Source organism: Podarcis muralis, chromosome 5 (genome assembly GCF_964188315.1).
Source record: "Podarcis muralis chromosome 5, rPodMur119.hap1.1, whole genome shotgun sequence".
Taxonomy (NCBI): domain Eukaryota; kingdom Metazoa; phylum Chordata; class Lepidosauria; order Squamata; family Lacertidae; genus Podarcis; species Podarcis muralis.
Window position 1 is genome coordinate 57,880,785 of NC_135659.1, and position 17,553 is coordinate 57,898,337.

At 41.7% G+C, this 17,553-nt stretch overlaps 1 protein-coding gene across 1 annotated transcript in view; it reads left to right on the forward strand.

Annotated features, from left to right (window-relative positions):
• PPARD (peroxisome proliferator activated receptor delta) overlaps positions 1-17,553 on the forward strand; it is a 43,581-nt gene that overhangs the window by 14,176 nt on the left and 11,852 nt on the right. Inside the window, exons 2-3 of the mRNA XM_077928930.1 lie at positions 14,135-14,374; positions 17,179-17,330. Coding sequence (XP_077785056.1) covers positions 14,239-14,374; positions 17,179-17,330 — 288 coding nt within the window. The 5' untranslated portion in view covers positions 14,135-14,238. The remainder of the gene's footprint in view (positions 1-14,134; positions 14,375-17,178; positions 17,331-17,553) is intronic.

The following is a 17,553-nucleotide window of genomic DNA, read 5'->3' on the forward strand; positions in this document are numbered from 1 at the left end:
CCTTCCTAACTGTATTGTGTCTCTTCTCCGTTAATTCACCTTCCTTTATGGCTTCCTCTTTGGGCTGCTTCTTCTGAGTTTCCAAGGACTCCACTGTTAACCTCGCAATCTGCCATGGGTGCTGGTCATAAGAAATACCTTATGAAGGGATGCTTTTAAAGACATCCCCTTTATAGGTTAAAAGGGAAATCGTGTAAAATGCATAAGTGAGACAAAGAGATGTAAGGCGTTGTTGTAAGAATGACATAGTGGAAGTAGTACTCCATTTAGTTTGAGGAGTAATGCCTCATGCTACTATCCCCCTCCAGGTGTTCTACTCTTGCTGTAAAAGCAACAAGGGAGTGACAAATGTGTTAAGCTCCTGCCATTGCCATTGCCATCCTTCTTGCCTCCATGAGCTGCAATCTGAAGCAGAAAGCCTCCTGTACTCACGGAAGCTTCCTACATGATTTAGCACTCCAATTTTTTCAGCATTAAAAAAACCCCACCCCACAGCTTTTTAAGAATATTACCCTTGAAGAAGGAAATATGGACAGGTCAATCAGAACTTAGCATTCTCATCGCCACTTGCATGTTATCTGCACACAAGTAGAATGTCTTAAGAAGGCTATTCTAATGCAGTAAGTCTCCAGTTTGAATTCTCACCTGAGCGATAGGGGAACCCTCTGTTTTCTCTTTGTCTCTCCTTCTGCAATAGAGAGAGAATAGTGCTAGCCTACTATACTGGGAAGTTTTAAGGACTCCTGAGCTGATGCACATTAAAGGCTTTGAATGCTTTATACATGCTATATAAATGCAACGTATAATGTGAAAAGGGTGTTCTGTTGGTTGGATCAACTGTTGTAACAAAAATATCCAATTTATTGGGGAGAAAGGAAGTAATTGGATCCAGCTGGATTAGTGCAGATCCCTGGACAGAAATATTCAATTGGCAGACTACTTTACAAAAATAAAATGTGTACTGATGCCAGATATTGTAACCACAAATTTAAAGATTTAAACGGACTCAATCCATACTTAAAATTAGCAGTGTGTGCTAATTTTATAGGGTGAGAAAAATGCAGGCATACTGTCATGCCAGATGTTTGAAGAGCTGAATAATTTAATAGTAGGTTATTTCACAAAACACTGTGCCACTTGAGTAGAGGGCATTGTCAACAGCTGCTAGTCCACCAGGAAATCCGAAAACAGATCATAAGCACTTTAAAAAGTATATTTTTAAAAAAGCAAGTTCAGTTCAGAACTGTTGGCATTTAAGTCTACAGGGGGATTACATATATTTTAGACTTCTGTTGCAGCAACCTGAAGCATGTCACTGTCCCCTAGACTGACTGGTGTTTACCACTGGGTTCTATTCACTTCAGTGGGGCAATGATGGGGCAACATTACTGAAGCCAATCTGGGTCTAGGATCTTCTGCATGCAAAGTAGATGCCGTACCACCGAGCCACAGCTCTTCTTCCATTATCTTATCCAAAAGCAAAAATGGAGCAGGTAAGGTACCAGAATATAGGGACTGCCCCGGTAAAGAGCAGTAGGAAACAGTGCTAAAAGGCTCCTGTGTGAAGCAGAAGGATCACAAAGAGCATGTTAAGCATTTCATGTGAGAAATGAATTTCTGCAGAGGTGGCCAGCAAATCCTGAAACTGTAAACGGGGCAGATTCTAAAAGACTCCTGTGCAAATGGTGATTAAAAGCGGCACACTAGAAGAAACATTCCATGCTACATTTTAGCTATCTAACTTCTGTGTTATTTCCCATAAGATACATCTCGCCTGGGCACGCATAGATGTAGTGAATAAAGCATGTGACTTTGCACAAAAACTCAGAATCTGAGTTTGCTAGTGGAGGGAGTGATTAGATTGCTGACCAGAAAATCAGTTGTGGGGATTTGGTTTGAAAACATGATCAGCCTCAAAGGGTCACCAGTCTCTTATCACCCACTGCATTTGTAAACATTGTAGAGATTATTGTCCTCTCACCGCCCCCCCCCCCCCGCTAAATTTTCTTCTCATGAGGTTTATACTCAGAGACAGAAAATGTACATGTGCCACAATAACTTGAGCTGTGTAATACTGTGAAGTATGCAAAATGGCACCACCATAGGCAGGCCATACTCAAACACTGCCTTGCTGAAGCCAAGTCTACACTTATTTTTTTCAACTTGGAGGAAAGTTCCACTCAGAGGAAGAAGGAGATGGCTGACCGCAGGAGGATAAGCAGGAGAGACCCAGTAACCTTTTTACTGGCCTTGCTCCAGTGCTTTTAGAAACAGTTGGATGTGAACAGTTAAGCAGGTGTAACTTTTCCTGGCATGAACTTAATCAGCTCTTTAAATATGTTTGTGTGTTGCTGCTAAAGTCATAGGAGCAAGACCTCTGGGTATAGGGCAGTATACAATAATAAAATAAAACAAAACAAAAAGATGGCCACACTCCTCAAAATTCAGCTTTCAGTATTTAGCAAAGCCAGCCCGGTGTCAATATGGAAGGAATTGGAATCAGGGTTTCTCTCAAGGGAAAGTTTCGTGTTCCAGACTAGGGATTGTGCATATTATTTATATAAACATTTCTGTACTACCTCTTAGTTTTAGAAATATGGTTAATGAAAACAAGATCACAGCAACAAGGCAAGTGACTTTTCCAATGAAAGGTAATCTAGGCATGAAATTCAAAGTGAGCCAAATGCTGACTGTTCAGTCCAACTTACAATTTACAAGGAAGTGGAACAGGAGCTGGAGGAAATGAGAATAGAGACCTGAGCAGAAGCTAGTATAGCCCAAGGAAGCAGAGAAGAAGACTACAAGACAGAAGCACTGTAACCTGTTGCAATCAGCCAAACTGATTACTATGAAGTACTTGGAAGTACTGTCCAAGATTAGCAATAGCCAAAGAGCAGTGGGAAGGCTCTACATAATGAAGTTTTTTTTAAAAAAAATAATAGCTGAACCTTCAGACCGAAGATTAAATGCAATGGCAAGAAAGGCGGCTGCCAACACCCAGGGCTGGTTGCGTACATGAACCAAGTTTAGCACTTGTTGGCCAAGTTGCGGCTGAAGAAGCTGGAGCAGCTGCTGGTGGATGGGCATCCTGAGCATGGAGACACTGCTGGACCTCCTTGTTGGTCTCTGCACTGAATGCAGTTGTGATTTGCTACCCCAAGGGACAGGCTTGTCTCAGGCTTCCTTAAGTAGGAGTGAACCCCCTGATTACTGATGTGGGCAGGCTACCCAGAGTCAATATCCACCTTTCCACTGGCAGTAGGCCCAAAAATCCCACCATCTCCATCATGGTCCACAACCTGAGGACCCCAGCCAGCACAGCATCTGGCTGAGCCAGCTTAACAGTGGGCATTATGGGTATTTTATGGGTATTTTAATGAACTAAATAAAATGAAAGATCATGAATCATGGAGGCATGCAGAGTGTCTTCTTGAACCTAGCAGTGCTTAGCTTGTTTTTTAAGTTGCTATTTTGTTAATGTTGTTAATATTGTTTTATAGATTATAAATGCTGTATTGATTGTTAATCATATAATATGCCTTTTGCTGTCATTGTGATGTTAGCTTAATTTTTTAGTTGCTGCTCTGTTAATAGTGTTTTATAGAATGTAATTGTTTTAGAGATGATTTGTTAATTATTCTATATCATTTATGCTGCATTTGTGGTTTTTATTATGTCATTGTTATTTATTGTTTGTAAGCCGCTTTAAGATTCATTTGAATGAAAAGCAGCATGGAAATACAATAAATCAAATATTCAGCTGACATATGGAATATGCATAGCATATCCTCTTCAGTAACTAGGAGGAGAAAACTGGGAAGAGACAGTAAGAGCCACAAATACACATATTCTCTTTTTGTGTAGAACTTCAAGGAGGTAGTGAGTCAAAATCCAGCAATTGAACGTATGCAAAAGTTGCTTAGCTAGGCTGCTAAAGTTATTGAAGAGAGACCACACAGTTATTTAGCATGAATTTGTGCACCTGCGCTTTATTTTGATTTTACTAGTGGCATGAGCAGATTACTCCCACCACCTTTCTTTTGACAGTAGAAATGCTGATTGTGGCTTCAGTTTCCTGTCTGCCAAAGACACAGGTGTGTGTGTTTGTGTGTGTGTGTGTGTGTGTGTGTGAGAGAGAGAGAGAGAGAGAGAGAGAGAGACAGACACCGAGAGAGCAGATAAAATCTCAGACAGAAAGAAAGAAAAATCTCAGACAGAATGAAGGAGGAGAATGTTCTCAACGCTAATGCTCTTAAATGAGATCTTGTCCTGGTCACAATGTTGGTGATGTTGGCTCAGTCTGTTGGGAACTTGAGTGAGCCTCCCTGGAGCATTTTCACAATTGTTATCCTAATGCTGCTAGCTGACAGTAGCAGAAAGCTTCCCTTCCCCACTCATTTTATATAGTCAATTAAAAAAACACACCCTTTCATCTTGTGTCCTTGGAGCCAACCCCTGAATCGCCTTATGGGCACAATGTTCCTTTGTGTTTGTGCTGCTCTCTGCTTCCTTCACTCTGTTTTGATTACTTACTACTGCTAACAGCTGCTTTCCGAGTTGCTGTGTTAGCTTTACTTAGGATGACGGCTGGTCTTGCTTTCATCTGCTGAAATGGGTGAGGCTTTTAAGCGAGTGCTAATTCCACAGGAAACAAATCCCCCTGCCATCTTCGGAATGCAGGGTGTTGCAACAAAAACACAGTTGTATGAAAATGGGATTTTCAGAGATCTGGATAAAGCGTTATAGGCGCAGTAACCATGCGGAACACTTGCAGCCTGATTTGAAGCATCTTGTTGAAAGGTAACTTTCATTGATTTCAATGAGAAATATTGTTAAGTGTTAGGATCGTGTGCTTTATAACTGATGCCAGCTTAGGACAAAGTGTGAACTTTCACCAGAGACTTGAGCAGTGTTGCAGATTTTGTCTGCAGTGCAGGTGAGATAACAGTCCCCAAAATTCTGAAAATTTTATTTTCAGAAAAGGATTCCAGATTGAAACCATAATACCTCTAACCTAGAAGCTGACAAGCATGAGATGAGTGAATTAGCACTCTCCTGCTTGTGATTCCCAGCAACTGATCTTCAGAGATATCTGGAACCAGGATCCTGATGATCATGAGCCTTAAAGTTGCACCAAATGCTCCTGGAGGTTTGACATGCACTGTTTTTCATAGGGGAAATTAATCCCTCAAAGTGGGTGGACAATATTTGTTCCTCTTAAATAGCTAGCAGTCAGCAAGCTTTAATGTTGTTTTGGGCTTACCGAAAGGAATAGATTTGTATGCAGCAGACAGAGCACATTATATTCGAGTCCCGGTATATGGTAAAGAAAGTGAACAGGGGCATAATCCTTCTAAAATAAAATACCCAAGCCCCATTGCTCTGATGGAGTTTAAAGATGAGAGAAGTCTAATTGGAAATGGAGTGACCGTATGTCCTTTAGTATATGCCTTTCCATGCCTAGCTTAATCTCAACCCTGCACCAGATGCTTTTCCTGAACGTCTTGCATTCATTTTTTATGCAGGTATTAAAAACCGGATTCACTTCATTACTTTCAAACTACAGTGAATGGTTTTTCCTCTGTGTGTGCCATTTCCTACAGTGCAAGTGTGGGGAAGAGGGCCAAGGATAACACTGCATGTGAATGGGGTCTCAGTTTCCTTTTATAAGGCACTAAAGGGGAGCTCTCTTCACTTGTTTAAAAGCATGCTGTATTATTTTTCTCACTTCTTTCACATGATTTCACTGTAAATGAAAACAAATGTTGTTTGAGCAGAACCTTGGGAGGCACCTTCTTTGATCCCTAACATAGATAAATGTATAGAACTAAAGCTCTGAGCAAGAAAAGAAGTGATCCTGCATTTATTTTTGTAAATACAGGCAGAAGCAAGTGTTTGTGCTTGTATGACACATACAAACGCACCTCCACTTTTCCTCAAGGATCTGAAATGCTTTTAAGATTGTTCACTGTGTCTCACACAATCAGTTTTAGAAATAGAGTTGGGAGGATTTGGGTGTCAGTTTTGTTTTTCAGCACTTACATCTGTAGCTTTTTATATAGCCATATGATTGCTTTCCTACAACTTCCTTGATCTCTCATATTTTAATGTAGAACTTTTCCATTAACTGTGTGCTACTTAGCGCTGTGAGTTCTTAATGTATAAAAGTAGCAGGATGCAACCCAGCTGATATAACTGAACTCTCCTCCACCAAAGAGATGTTCAGTTTTCTCCAGCTGTTTTAAGGAGTCTGTGTGAACGAAATGAGAGTGTTCTGTACATTTATTGTTAGAAGTAGCATTACTATTATTTTTAGCCTTGAACACAGCTTTCAAAACCTCTCCTTGGCTCAGATGCGTATCTCCAGGAAACACTGAAATGGCTGCATGGAAACAGCATCCCTAAGGCAGGCAAAAGGATTAGCATCCAAAGGCTGCCTCTCCATCTATTGCATACTTCATTTTTGTTTCTCTCTTGCACTCTGAATCCTCATACAGCAAACCTCTGCTTTAGATTCACACAAACATCTGCCCGCAGTTCTGGAGCACAGGGGAAGGGGGAGTGGGTAAGTAGAAAACTTTACTCATAGAAATAAAAAAAACACCCTTATTTCTTTAACTATAAAAATATGTTTTCTTAATTACATTCATTTTCATTCATTTATTTATTTACGGCTATTAGCCCATAAAATATGTACAAACATAAAAAAGCACAAAGGCTTAAAAACCGAAATATCTGACAACAGAAGGTGAACACTGCGATGCAAGGGTGGGTCATTGGGCAGAGCCAAATAACAGGATGGGGCCCGGAGAGCTCCAAGGGACGGTTCACAGAAAAAGGAAAACTGAAGACGAGATCCGACATGCACTCTCATCATAACTGTCCGATTAGATTTTGATGTTGTTGTTGTTTTTTGGTGGTTTTTGCGTGTGAGATAACCGCATTCAGGAATCTCGCCACCTGCAGAGTAACAGAAGGATCTGTATCCTGCAAAAGCAGTGCGGCGTGTGACTCAACAGGCCTGCCAACCAAGCGCAGTAAAGCAGGGCCCAGGAATTTAGTCCTGGCTATGCTATTGTAGGGGACAGTTGAACATTATATGTGGAAGAGATTCAACAGTTTTCCCGTCACACACGCATAGCGGAGACACCAAACCCTTGGAAAATCTGTGGCTCAGCAGGTTCGATGGAAGGACATTGAACCTTGCACGAATAAATGCAAGTCGGTGTGGTACTGATGAAAGAGATGACATGTATGATGGAAGGTCAAGTGGTGGGGTTATTCCGTGATACCTGGGGGAGCAGACACCCCCACCTCTGGCAAGGTTGTGTTGATTTTCAATGTCTGCTAATCTTTGCTCAATGAGGCTTTTAGCTGAGCGTAAGTTCATCTTTAGGGAGTCCGCTGGGGAAATTCCGATGCTCAGAAGTTTGGCATGGATTTTTCCTACCCACGGATTAACAAATTCGTCCCGCCAGAGGCACTGAAAAAGGTAATGGTCGGGAAGCCTATGCCAGCTGGACAGCCAGTAGCCAAAGACTCGCTTCCAGATGACAGTCTCCAATGTTGCAATCCTTAACTCCAGACGTATGGCTGCGTTGCTCACACACATGGGGAGTTTCAGGAGGCGACGGAGAAACTGATTCTGCAATGTCTCCAGCGATGTTAAATTGGACCCAGGGGCCCAGAGCGGGGCAGCATAGCAGAGGGTGGAAACCACTTTTGCGTGGTATACCTTCAATGCAGAGGGGATGTGGGAGGCTCCGTCAGCCGCAAAAAATTGGAGTAGAGCATAAAGTATTGTTTTCCCTTTGTTTAGTAAATACTGTATCTGTGGCTTCCAGCTTAGGTTGCAGTGAAAAAAGACTCCCAGGTATTTAAATTTGAAAACCTGTTCTAATTGGACTCCATCTAACTTCCAGCTGTAAGTTTTCCGAGACCTGGTAAAGACCAGGACTTTAGATTTCCCATGATTAATTGTCAGATGGTTGAGTTTGCAATAAGCCGCAAAAATCTTTAGAGCTCTGCATAAACCGACTCTAGAGTAGGAAAGGATCGCTGCATCATCGGCGTATAGGAGCAAAGGGCAGCGAAAATCGGCTAGGCGGGGGGCATGAATGTTGGCTTGAGACTCATTCAGAAAGAGCTTCATATCACTAATAAACAGGTTGAAGAGGAGTGGGGGCAAAATGCAGCCTTGGCGCACACCTCTATTTATTGGGACCTCGTTGGATAGGTTTCCCGCAGGTGTGAGTCTCACTCTAGCCGACGACCCGTGGTGTAATTGGGTTATAAGCCATAACAGTCTTCTATCTATGCCCCATCTCTCTAGTTTCTTCCATAGACAGTTTCTTGGGATACTGTCGAAGGCGGCCTTTAGGTCTATAAAAGCGACACATAGGCGCCCCCGCCTCGGGGCAGAATATTTTCTGGCAAGATGATACATAATTATCATATGGTCAGAGGTCGAATAATTGTTCCTAAAGCCCGCTTGCTCATGGCCAATCAAATTTGAGTCGTTTGCCCAATGAGACAGCTTAGACAGCAAAAATTTTGCATAGATTTTCCCGATGATAGACAAAAGGCTGATGTTCCGATAGTTCTCCGGGTCAGCAGGGGGACCCTTTTTATGGACTGGCACGATCACGGCCTCCTTCCATGACCTAGGGATAAGCCCCGTAGAATTAATTGCGTCAAAGACTTTGGCCAGAATTTCAGCCCACCACCTCGGTTGCGCAACAATAGCCTCAGCAGGGACTAGATCCGGCCCGGGGGCTTTGCCCGTTTTCAGATCTAATATCAAGTCCATTATCAGGTCTGGGTCGGTAGAGGGCCACAAAGGTAGATGGTCGGCTCGGAATTCCGTGGATGAGTTGGATTCCTCTGTCAAGGAGAAATATTTACTCAAGAATTTTCTTAATTACACATACACCCCACTTTTAACTTAATTGCTCTAAGAAAGAAAGGGACTTGGGTATTAAGTATCCTTGCTTGGCCAGGCATCAGAATTGATGCAATGCTCACAACGAATGGAGCTGCCGATTATTTGCATGAGTTGGCACACTTCTTGACTCAGGATGAATTCAGTGGAAAGCCATTCTTACAGCTATTTTTCATTCTTTAATGTAAAAAAAAAAAAAGATACAAAAGAATGAGAGTGATTTCTCATGGTGAGACTCCTCTTCAGGGTTATGTCTTAAGTTTTCTAAAAGGGTGCAGTATGTATGGCGTCCTTGGGCAGGGCCTTAGAGATTCAACTCCCTGTGTTTTTACCCCCTCCCCCTTTGCTTCCTGGGTTAGACATTCTGGGTATGGTTAATCATAGAAACAGGAAGAGATGGGAAACTAGCCCATCTTACAGTTCTGTCTGGAAACTTTGCAATGATAGTTTGGCTGCATTGACCTGGGTATGAAATGTTATTTACTTATGAAATGGATAGCTTGTTAGTTGGTAATGAGCTAGGATTCTGTAGAGAGCATTCAGTATATGTAAATACTTTTTCCTTCTCTTGATAAAATGGGATGTTTCAGTTGTCCACTCTGAGAAATTCAATTTCAGTATCTTACTTTAGCCTTAGTTTTTCAGCTGGTAGATCTCTAGGAAGAAAATCAGATAATATCTATTAGAGGAGAGGTTATTTAGTGATACAACCTTTCTACTAAGGTTTGGGCTCAGTGCCACCAAATCATTTTGCACCAGCAACCAGCCAGTAGATGTTTCTTTTTCACCTCTTTAGAAGGCAGAACACTGGTGTGAATGTTCTTAGAGAGAAATCATTTAACATAGCAGACAGAAGGATAATATGATCAGTTGGCTGGCTGCTAAAACTTAGGTCTCAGCTAGATTGGTAAAGAAAAAGCATTTTATATGTTCAGGTAGGTAGCCGTGTTGCTCTGACGCAGTCGAAATAAATAAAAAAAAAATGTCCAGTAGCACCTGAGAGACCAACTATGTTCTGGGTATAAGCTTTCGTGTGCATGCATCTGAAGAAGTGTGCATGCACATGAAAGCTTATACCCAGAACATACTTAGTTGGTCTCTAAGGTGCTACTGGACAACGTTTTTGTTTTATATGTGTTGTATATGCATTATATGCATTATAACACTGTGACACCAGATGGCGCTGTGGAGTCCTGTTTTTGCCAACACGATTTCTCGTACAAAATTTACAACATGTTTCCCTGAAACTCTTCATTGATGTATCTAGATCCAACCCTAGGAAGGTCAGCCTAGAAAGAAGGCACATTTCTATAATAGGGAATTTAGATTTTGTTCTCATCAGTGCACCACTGCCCAGATACAAGGGACTGATTGCTTAATGGCTGAATATTTTCCCCAGCATTATAGCATATTTTGTAAGCTTGGTACCATTCTGTTGTATCTAATAGCAACTTCTGCCACAGTGCACAACAGTTATATATCAATGTTTTGAATTTAAAAGGTGCATACCTGGCCATGAAATACCTTAAAACCTGTGCCACTAAGTCTGATCAATATATTGGAATCTTGCACTGAGATTACAGTATAAGGCAGGTGGGCTTATAAATAGCAGTGAAGTCTTCTGCATGGTATTTGTATGCTGTCCTTCAGTTTTGTTTTACTTTGCTTTGTTTTGTTTATCCTTCAGTTTTATTTCATGGTGTATATGTTGATTATTATTATTATTATTTAATTACATTTCACTCCCATTTGCTCAATTAGGTAGGGTGAGGGTGAGGCTTGATTGTCGTTCTGTCGCAAGACAGGAATGCACAGCAGATCTTCTTGTTATTGCTCCTTGTGCCTGGATCAGGCTCAACATCTGCTTACAGTAAGAAAGCACTCAAGTGATTTTGGCAGCAAAAAGGAGGATTGGTTACAACATGTTGAATAAAAATAAACCTAAGCTGGGTGTTTCAGCGCATGGGTGTCTCAAAACATCATCGAAAGTGGTGTGATCCCAGCTGAGCTGGAGAGGTGGTGACTCCAGCAAGTAATCAGTCATGCTAGCTATTTCTTGACAGCTCAGTATATGATTGAAATTTGATAGCTAGCCTGTGTCTTTTGTCTGATACTGTCTGTGTTTTAGTCATGAAGTGTCTAGAGGCAATTTTGTGCTGGATTTATTAACTCCTGTAAATAAACGAAGTGTGTTGGGGACCCAGTAAACAGTGTCAGTTCTAGAGACCTTTTGATGCCTGTCCTTTCACGGATTCCTTTTTTTACCTACTTCATCTGTACAAATATATAGGTGTTCAATTTAAGTATATTGCAAGCACCTTGATTTCAAACTGCTTCAGAAGCAAAGTGAAACTGCGTCTGTATATACCAGTATCTGCTTCCCTCAACTCATATAACCTGTCTTATAAATGCAAGTGAAGATTCCACTCTTAAGTGCATACATCCATAGTCTAACTGGCAGGGATAGTGCTCTTAACATAGATAAATTTAAGTAAATATTAAATTGTTTGAATATTAAAGCCCCCTTTCCAAATTATCATTTTTGTGTGAGACAAACAAGTTTTTGCTCATTTGCTTTTTGCGATCCATGTGCCTTTCCTCAGGTGCTTCTTTGGCAGGGATGTTGTACTTTTTGAGCAAATGACCACAGCATTTAATCACTGAGAAAATGGAGTATCAGCCCCCTACCCCTTTCTGCTCCTAGCTAGCCTGTCTGTCATGACTGGTTACAGTGCCTGTGACATGAGCTCTATCAGTCCCGACCTGTGATGACTATGTTGTTCTATGATCTCTTCAGAAGTTTTATCTGTTGTTGTGTTAAACATGTTTTTTTAAGAGTTTGAGTGCTCCCCATTAAAAGAGTGCTCATATAGGCTTTAAACAAGCAAAATATGATTAAAACCAGAAGCCTTATCCTACCCCCTGCAATAGTTTCCTACCTTTGCACTCCATTCAGAGCAGAAGGACTTAATATTTGAAGGATTATTTGCACTTATGTGAGCATGCTCAGGCACTCAGCTGTAGAGGCCCATCTCTGTTGCCCATCCAGAACAGATGTTAGGTTGATGGGTACCGGGGACAGGACCTTCTCAGCTGTAGCCCCATACCTTTGGAAGTCACTTCTCCATGGAATATGTTTGTCCCAGTTTCTATTAACTTTTAGGAGAGAGCTTAAATCATTTTTATTTCAAGCCAGGAGGGTGCTTGTGCCCTGACTTGTTAAAAATTAAGTAAAGAAACAAATAAATAAATATTAAAAACAGATAGCAGAAGTAGAGCTGTGTGCCCGTGGTAAAACTCTCAGCAAACCTTCCCAGCAAAGTTAGCTGTTCCATTCTGATACTGGATCCATATCGGCATGAGTATTTTGCCAAAGACAAGTATGCATGTGTGGCAGGTGGGGCTGTTCTAAAAGCCCTTACACAGCAGAAATAAATCTGTGGTTTAAAGTGATATGATACTGCAGATGGGGTCCTAAAGGCAGCTTTGAGTAAACAGTTGTCATGTACGCAATCCTCAGGTAACTGCTGAATTGCAATTTCTCCATTCATTTGGAGAACAATTATTGCCTTTCACACTACAGGTATTGATTACAGGTGCTAATATTATTGTGTTATCACCAATTACTGCTGCTGTGAAGGGCCAGTTTGCATACATTTCAAGGTCTTGTACTGAATTTTTGCATTTCTTTACTGTTCAGCCTTACATTTATTTTCTTTCACACCAAATTGTATATGCATCGGATGAAGTTGGCTCTAATACATGAAAGCTTATGCCACAATAAAAAAAAAAAAAGGTATTTAAGGTCCCGCAAGACTTTGTGCATAGAATGAATTTCAATGGATTCTCTGCAGCATTCCCTAAGTTGTGGAATTTCCTCCCCACAGAGGTGCGTCTGGCTTCTTTGACAGCTTTCAGCAAATGCTGAACACGTACCTCTTTACCCTAGCCTGTAACACCTGAGATAGGTGTTTTCAGGGCCCAGTCTGTTCCTGTGATTGTACTCTGTTTTAATTTAAAAATCTAAATTGTTGTAACCTGTCCTGGGACCTGCTAGTGAAGGGCAGAGGATGATGATGGCTACATCATTGTAGCATATTGAAAGGCTGTGTGTTTTTAAGGCTAAAACCCAAAGAAATTCCATGGTCAAATACAAAAATGAAGAGACTTCTGAGTGAATTAGACATAAATACGTAGGATGTTACTATGTGTTATGAGTAGTTCTGATATTCTTTTGTTGTTTTTCATATAATGCAGCTTGCTGGGGCAGCAATCTGAAGATGACTCTTGGGGAGGGGAGAACTTGAGGGGGAGGACGTTCAGCAGAAAAATAGACTAAGAGGAAAGGGTTAAGCCCTCCCACCCTCTGCTGGTCTTGTGCTTCAGATTGCAGCCTCAGCAGCTGCATTGAATAGCAAATCCCTCAGCATATAGAGAAATAGTAACATCTCTTTGAGGGGCAGATTACACAGTGTGGTTTATGTACATACAAGTAGTCTATTCCTGAGCAAACCCTCACATGGACAAACATAATGTATGAGGTGGATACTCAAGGATGTGATTGTCAGCAGTTCCCATTATTGTAGTGACTGGAAATAGTGCCACTGTGATTATGGGAAAAGTTGCTGGCCATAGTTGTTCTTTCCTGTATCGTATCTTGTTTCTCCATGCGATCCATTCCTAAAGAAGGTCAGGAAATGGAATATGTACACAGCAGATACAATGTAAATTGGTCTTAAGAGGGAAGGTGACCAGGATATGGAAACATTCTGTAAAATGCTCAACACACTCTGGAGATTGTGAGCACCTTGTATTTATGTGGAGGGGAATTCTTTTGCAGAGTTCTGTGCTTGTTGACAGTTCAGAGGTTAAAGTGATTGTCCCATGACCAATGGGAAGGCACTTGTATTTTTCGTAGCTTCCTATTCCTTTCCTTGTACAACCTTGAGTGGCCCATACTCCTCTGTCCTTGAGTTTGAGGACAGCTGTCCTTGCCATCACATCCCAAGCCTGTGAAAATCGGCACATTGCCATTGGAATACATTTGCCTAGTTTGCACTGAGTGCAGAGCTTGTGATCCTAGCACAGATTACCAATCCCTATATACACAGTGGTCCATTGGCCTTCTAAGACTCCATAGCACAATGTTTCCCTGTCAAATGCTCTTTAACATTTTCCTTCTCTTCTTTGAAGGCTAGCAGGAACAGCCTGATAGGGGCCCTTTTCCAGACAGACGTGGATGATGCCAGAGCTATGACAGGGACTGCAGTCTGGGCACTGAAGGGTGGTGATCAGTTATGCAACAGCCAAAGGAGGAAGTACCTGAGGTCAGGGAAGAGGAGGAGGAAGAGGAAGAGGCACTGACGGCAGTAGGTGGAACCTCAGACCCAAATGAAGGACCAGATAATTCAGCACCTTCTATCAGCTACACAGGTAGGTTGGAGAAGCAGGCTAATGCAGCCAACACATTTTTAAAGCAGCAATAGGTGGCTTTTACAGTGAGCTTTCCCCTCAGTAGGCAAATTTGTCACAATATGACAAATTCATTCTTTTATGCTGATTCCCCACCCCAAGCTAGTTGTCTCAGTACCTCTTTTCCTTTCCACAACACTCTTTATCTCTTGTCTCTGATTATGGTTTTTTGTTTTTGTTCTCCTTTTCTCCCTCTGTTTAGACGTTCACCCCTTCCTGATCACTCCTCCCTGCAGATGTCCTGCAGGCTCAGTTCTGAGCCTCTTCTCTCTTGCAATACTCTCTCTGTGTGTTCGTGCTTGAACTTTCAGTCTGAACTGCCACCTTTACGTGACTCCTGTATTTATTCTTTACATCCCTCTTTTCACTTTCTGTCAAGTCCCATGTTTGAACATCTCGCTGACATTTCCTTCTGTGCATCTGCTGATGTCTCTGACTGGCCATGGTGAAAATGGGATTTCTAATGTTTCCATTCAGCTTCTCATTCTTCCCATGCTCCCGATCACTGTCACATGCTCACACACTACATCCATGGGGTGATACTCAGCTCCTTCTAATGCTCTTCTTATAGCCAGGCTATGGTCATTCCGCTGATGCTTCCTCTTATTGATGCTATCTAGGCTTAGGTAGGACTTGGATTTGGCCCACAGGTCACCAGCTGGTCATTTCTGGTTTGGACTTCTGCTTGTTGGCTTCCCTTTGCTTTCTCATATGTGAGACAGTTTGGAAACACCCCCACTAAGATAATATTTTTGCCTCTCTTGCTGTGATTATGGCTCCCCTCATCTTAATGTCCCAACACTGCTTTCCTATCACTCATCATGCAAGGAATTCTCACATTTCAGGTTAATGTTTTTGTCTGTGACCCTCATTCATCTTACTCTCTTCTGCTTATAGCTCCCTCTCTGCTGAAGCTCCTCTGTAAACTACATTTCCTTTGCACCTAATCCAAGCCTCACCTTCATGTTACTCCTCAGGCATGCAATAACTGATGCCACCCACATCCTGTCTATCAAAGATAGCCCCAGTTGCTCTGAACTCCCCTAGCACAGGGAACCGTGCAAGTAGTCATGCAACAGAACACAGATGGTTTAATCAGCCTGGACAGGAATTCATTACTGTATGTTCTGTTGTCTCTCCTCTCTGTTGCTGTTGAGCAAGGGAGTTTGCATAGCAGAACTTTACAATGTTCACTGAAAGTGAGCAAAACAGGAAGAAAACAGGATTAATAAATTTTGTGAAAACTGTAGAATATGGTGAGTGCAAACAAATAATTTTCTGTTCAAGGGGGAGTTCAGAGAATACTGGCTTAGCTACCTGTGTACAGCACTAGTTGGCTGGTGCCTGTTACATCACAAACCCACCTACCTCCCATCCCTGGTTTACTTTCTCAGCTCTTAAACTGATTGCCCCTAACAAAACATAGATGATGAATGAACATTTTAAATTACTAAATGGACATGTGTTGCTTTCAAAAGAATACATTTTAAAAGATGATCTGAAATATTGGGGAGGGGCAAATCTGTTAACTATATCAGGATTCAGATTACCAATGTGTGCATCTGTCATTTATGATTTAAAGGGGAAAGGCAGCAGGGCTCATCCTATTGGGGGAAATCCACTGTAATTACTCTCCTTAACTTATGTTTGGACATGATCTTAGGAGAAACAGTGCTGAAGTTAGTATGGTGCTATATTCATACTTGCTGGTCTCACATAAAGAGGCATGTGTGAACATATCCAGAACAAGAGAAGTTATTTGAATTAACTTTTCAACAGATGCAGAAAAGAATGTTGAAGTGATCATGAGTGTGAGGGAAGGCAAGTTAACTTATTGGGCTAAAGTTACAGATAGGTAGCCGTGTTGGTCTGCCATGGTCAAAACAAAAAAAATTCCTTCCAGTAGCACCTTAAAGACCAACTAAGTTAGTTCTTGGTATGAGCTTTCGTGTGTATCTAAAGAAGTGTGCATGCACACGAAAGCTCATACCAAGAACTAACTTAGTTGGTCTTTAAGGTGCTACTGGAAGGAATTTTTTTATTGGGCTAAAGTTTCAAGTGTATTTCTGCCACAAACTTTGGGTAAATCCACCCTCAGTTTTGTGGACTTGAATGGTGGGAAAGTTTTCCTCTGAATATTTTATGTTGGTCACTTTCAGGTGTTATGCCATAGCTTTTGCCAGTGACCTGTAGAGATACCTGAGTTGCCTTCTTTTGATGTTTTTGTGAACTAATTCATTGAAAAACAAGGCTGTCAAAGACTCAGTGATTCTACTGAATAACAAATGATTTTGCCTGACCGGGGTATGAAAAGGAAATATGAAGGCACCCAGAACATGCCCAAACTGAGAAGAGAGATTCTCTTGCTAGCAGTGGCAATAAATTCCATTCTGAACAGCAGTTCTGTGGTCTCATGTGTTGAAGAGTGTTGGTTTCAGACACTTAAACCTTCTGTGCTTTGGGGAGGGGGGGCGGTTCTGATGCCGTAGCACTGCTGGATTCTAATGCATTGCTAGATTTTGTCAACTGGAAGGATGAAATAACCAGTGAAGAAAATGACAAGCATGTTATGCACAGTGGTAAGTTTACATCAAATACAGGCTGAAGCTGGACTTTCTATGAAACCCAGTGCTTTACAAATGCAAACTGGTTGGTTGCATCTGGGGAAAATGCAAAATATGGGTAAGGAAGTTGTGCTGTAGAGATGCTATGTGTCTGGGGCAGAACGGCAATGCAATGACTTCTTGTTTTTGTTTCCCTGTTAGATCTTTCCCAGAGTTCTTCACCTTCTCTGTCAGACCAACTCCAAATGGGCTGTGATGAGGCAACCTCAGGAAGTCTGAATGTAGAGTGCAGGGTCTGTGGTGATAAGGCATCGGGGTTCCACTATGGAGTGCATGCATGTGAGGGTTGCAAGGTATGCAATGTACAAACTCTATGCAGAAGGGGTGGCTAACTTGTGACCCTCCAGATGTTACTGAACTACAACTTCCATCATCCCAGATCATTGGCCATGATGACCAGGGCTCCTGGGAGTTGTTGTCTAACAACACCCGGAAGGTATTAGATTTTGTGGCTTTAGCACCCTCCTTCAAGACTCTTACCATCGTGTTTGAAGTCATACATTTATAGAGTCCTTA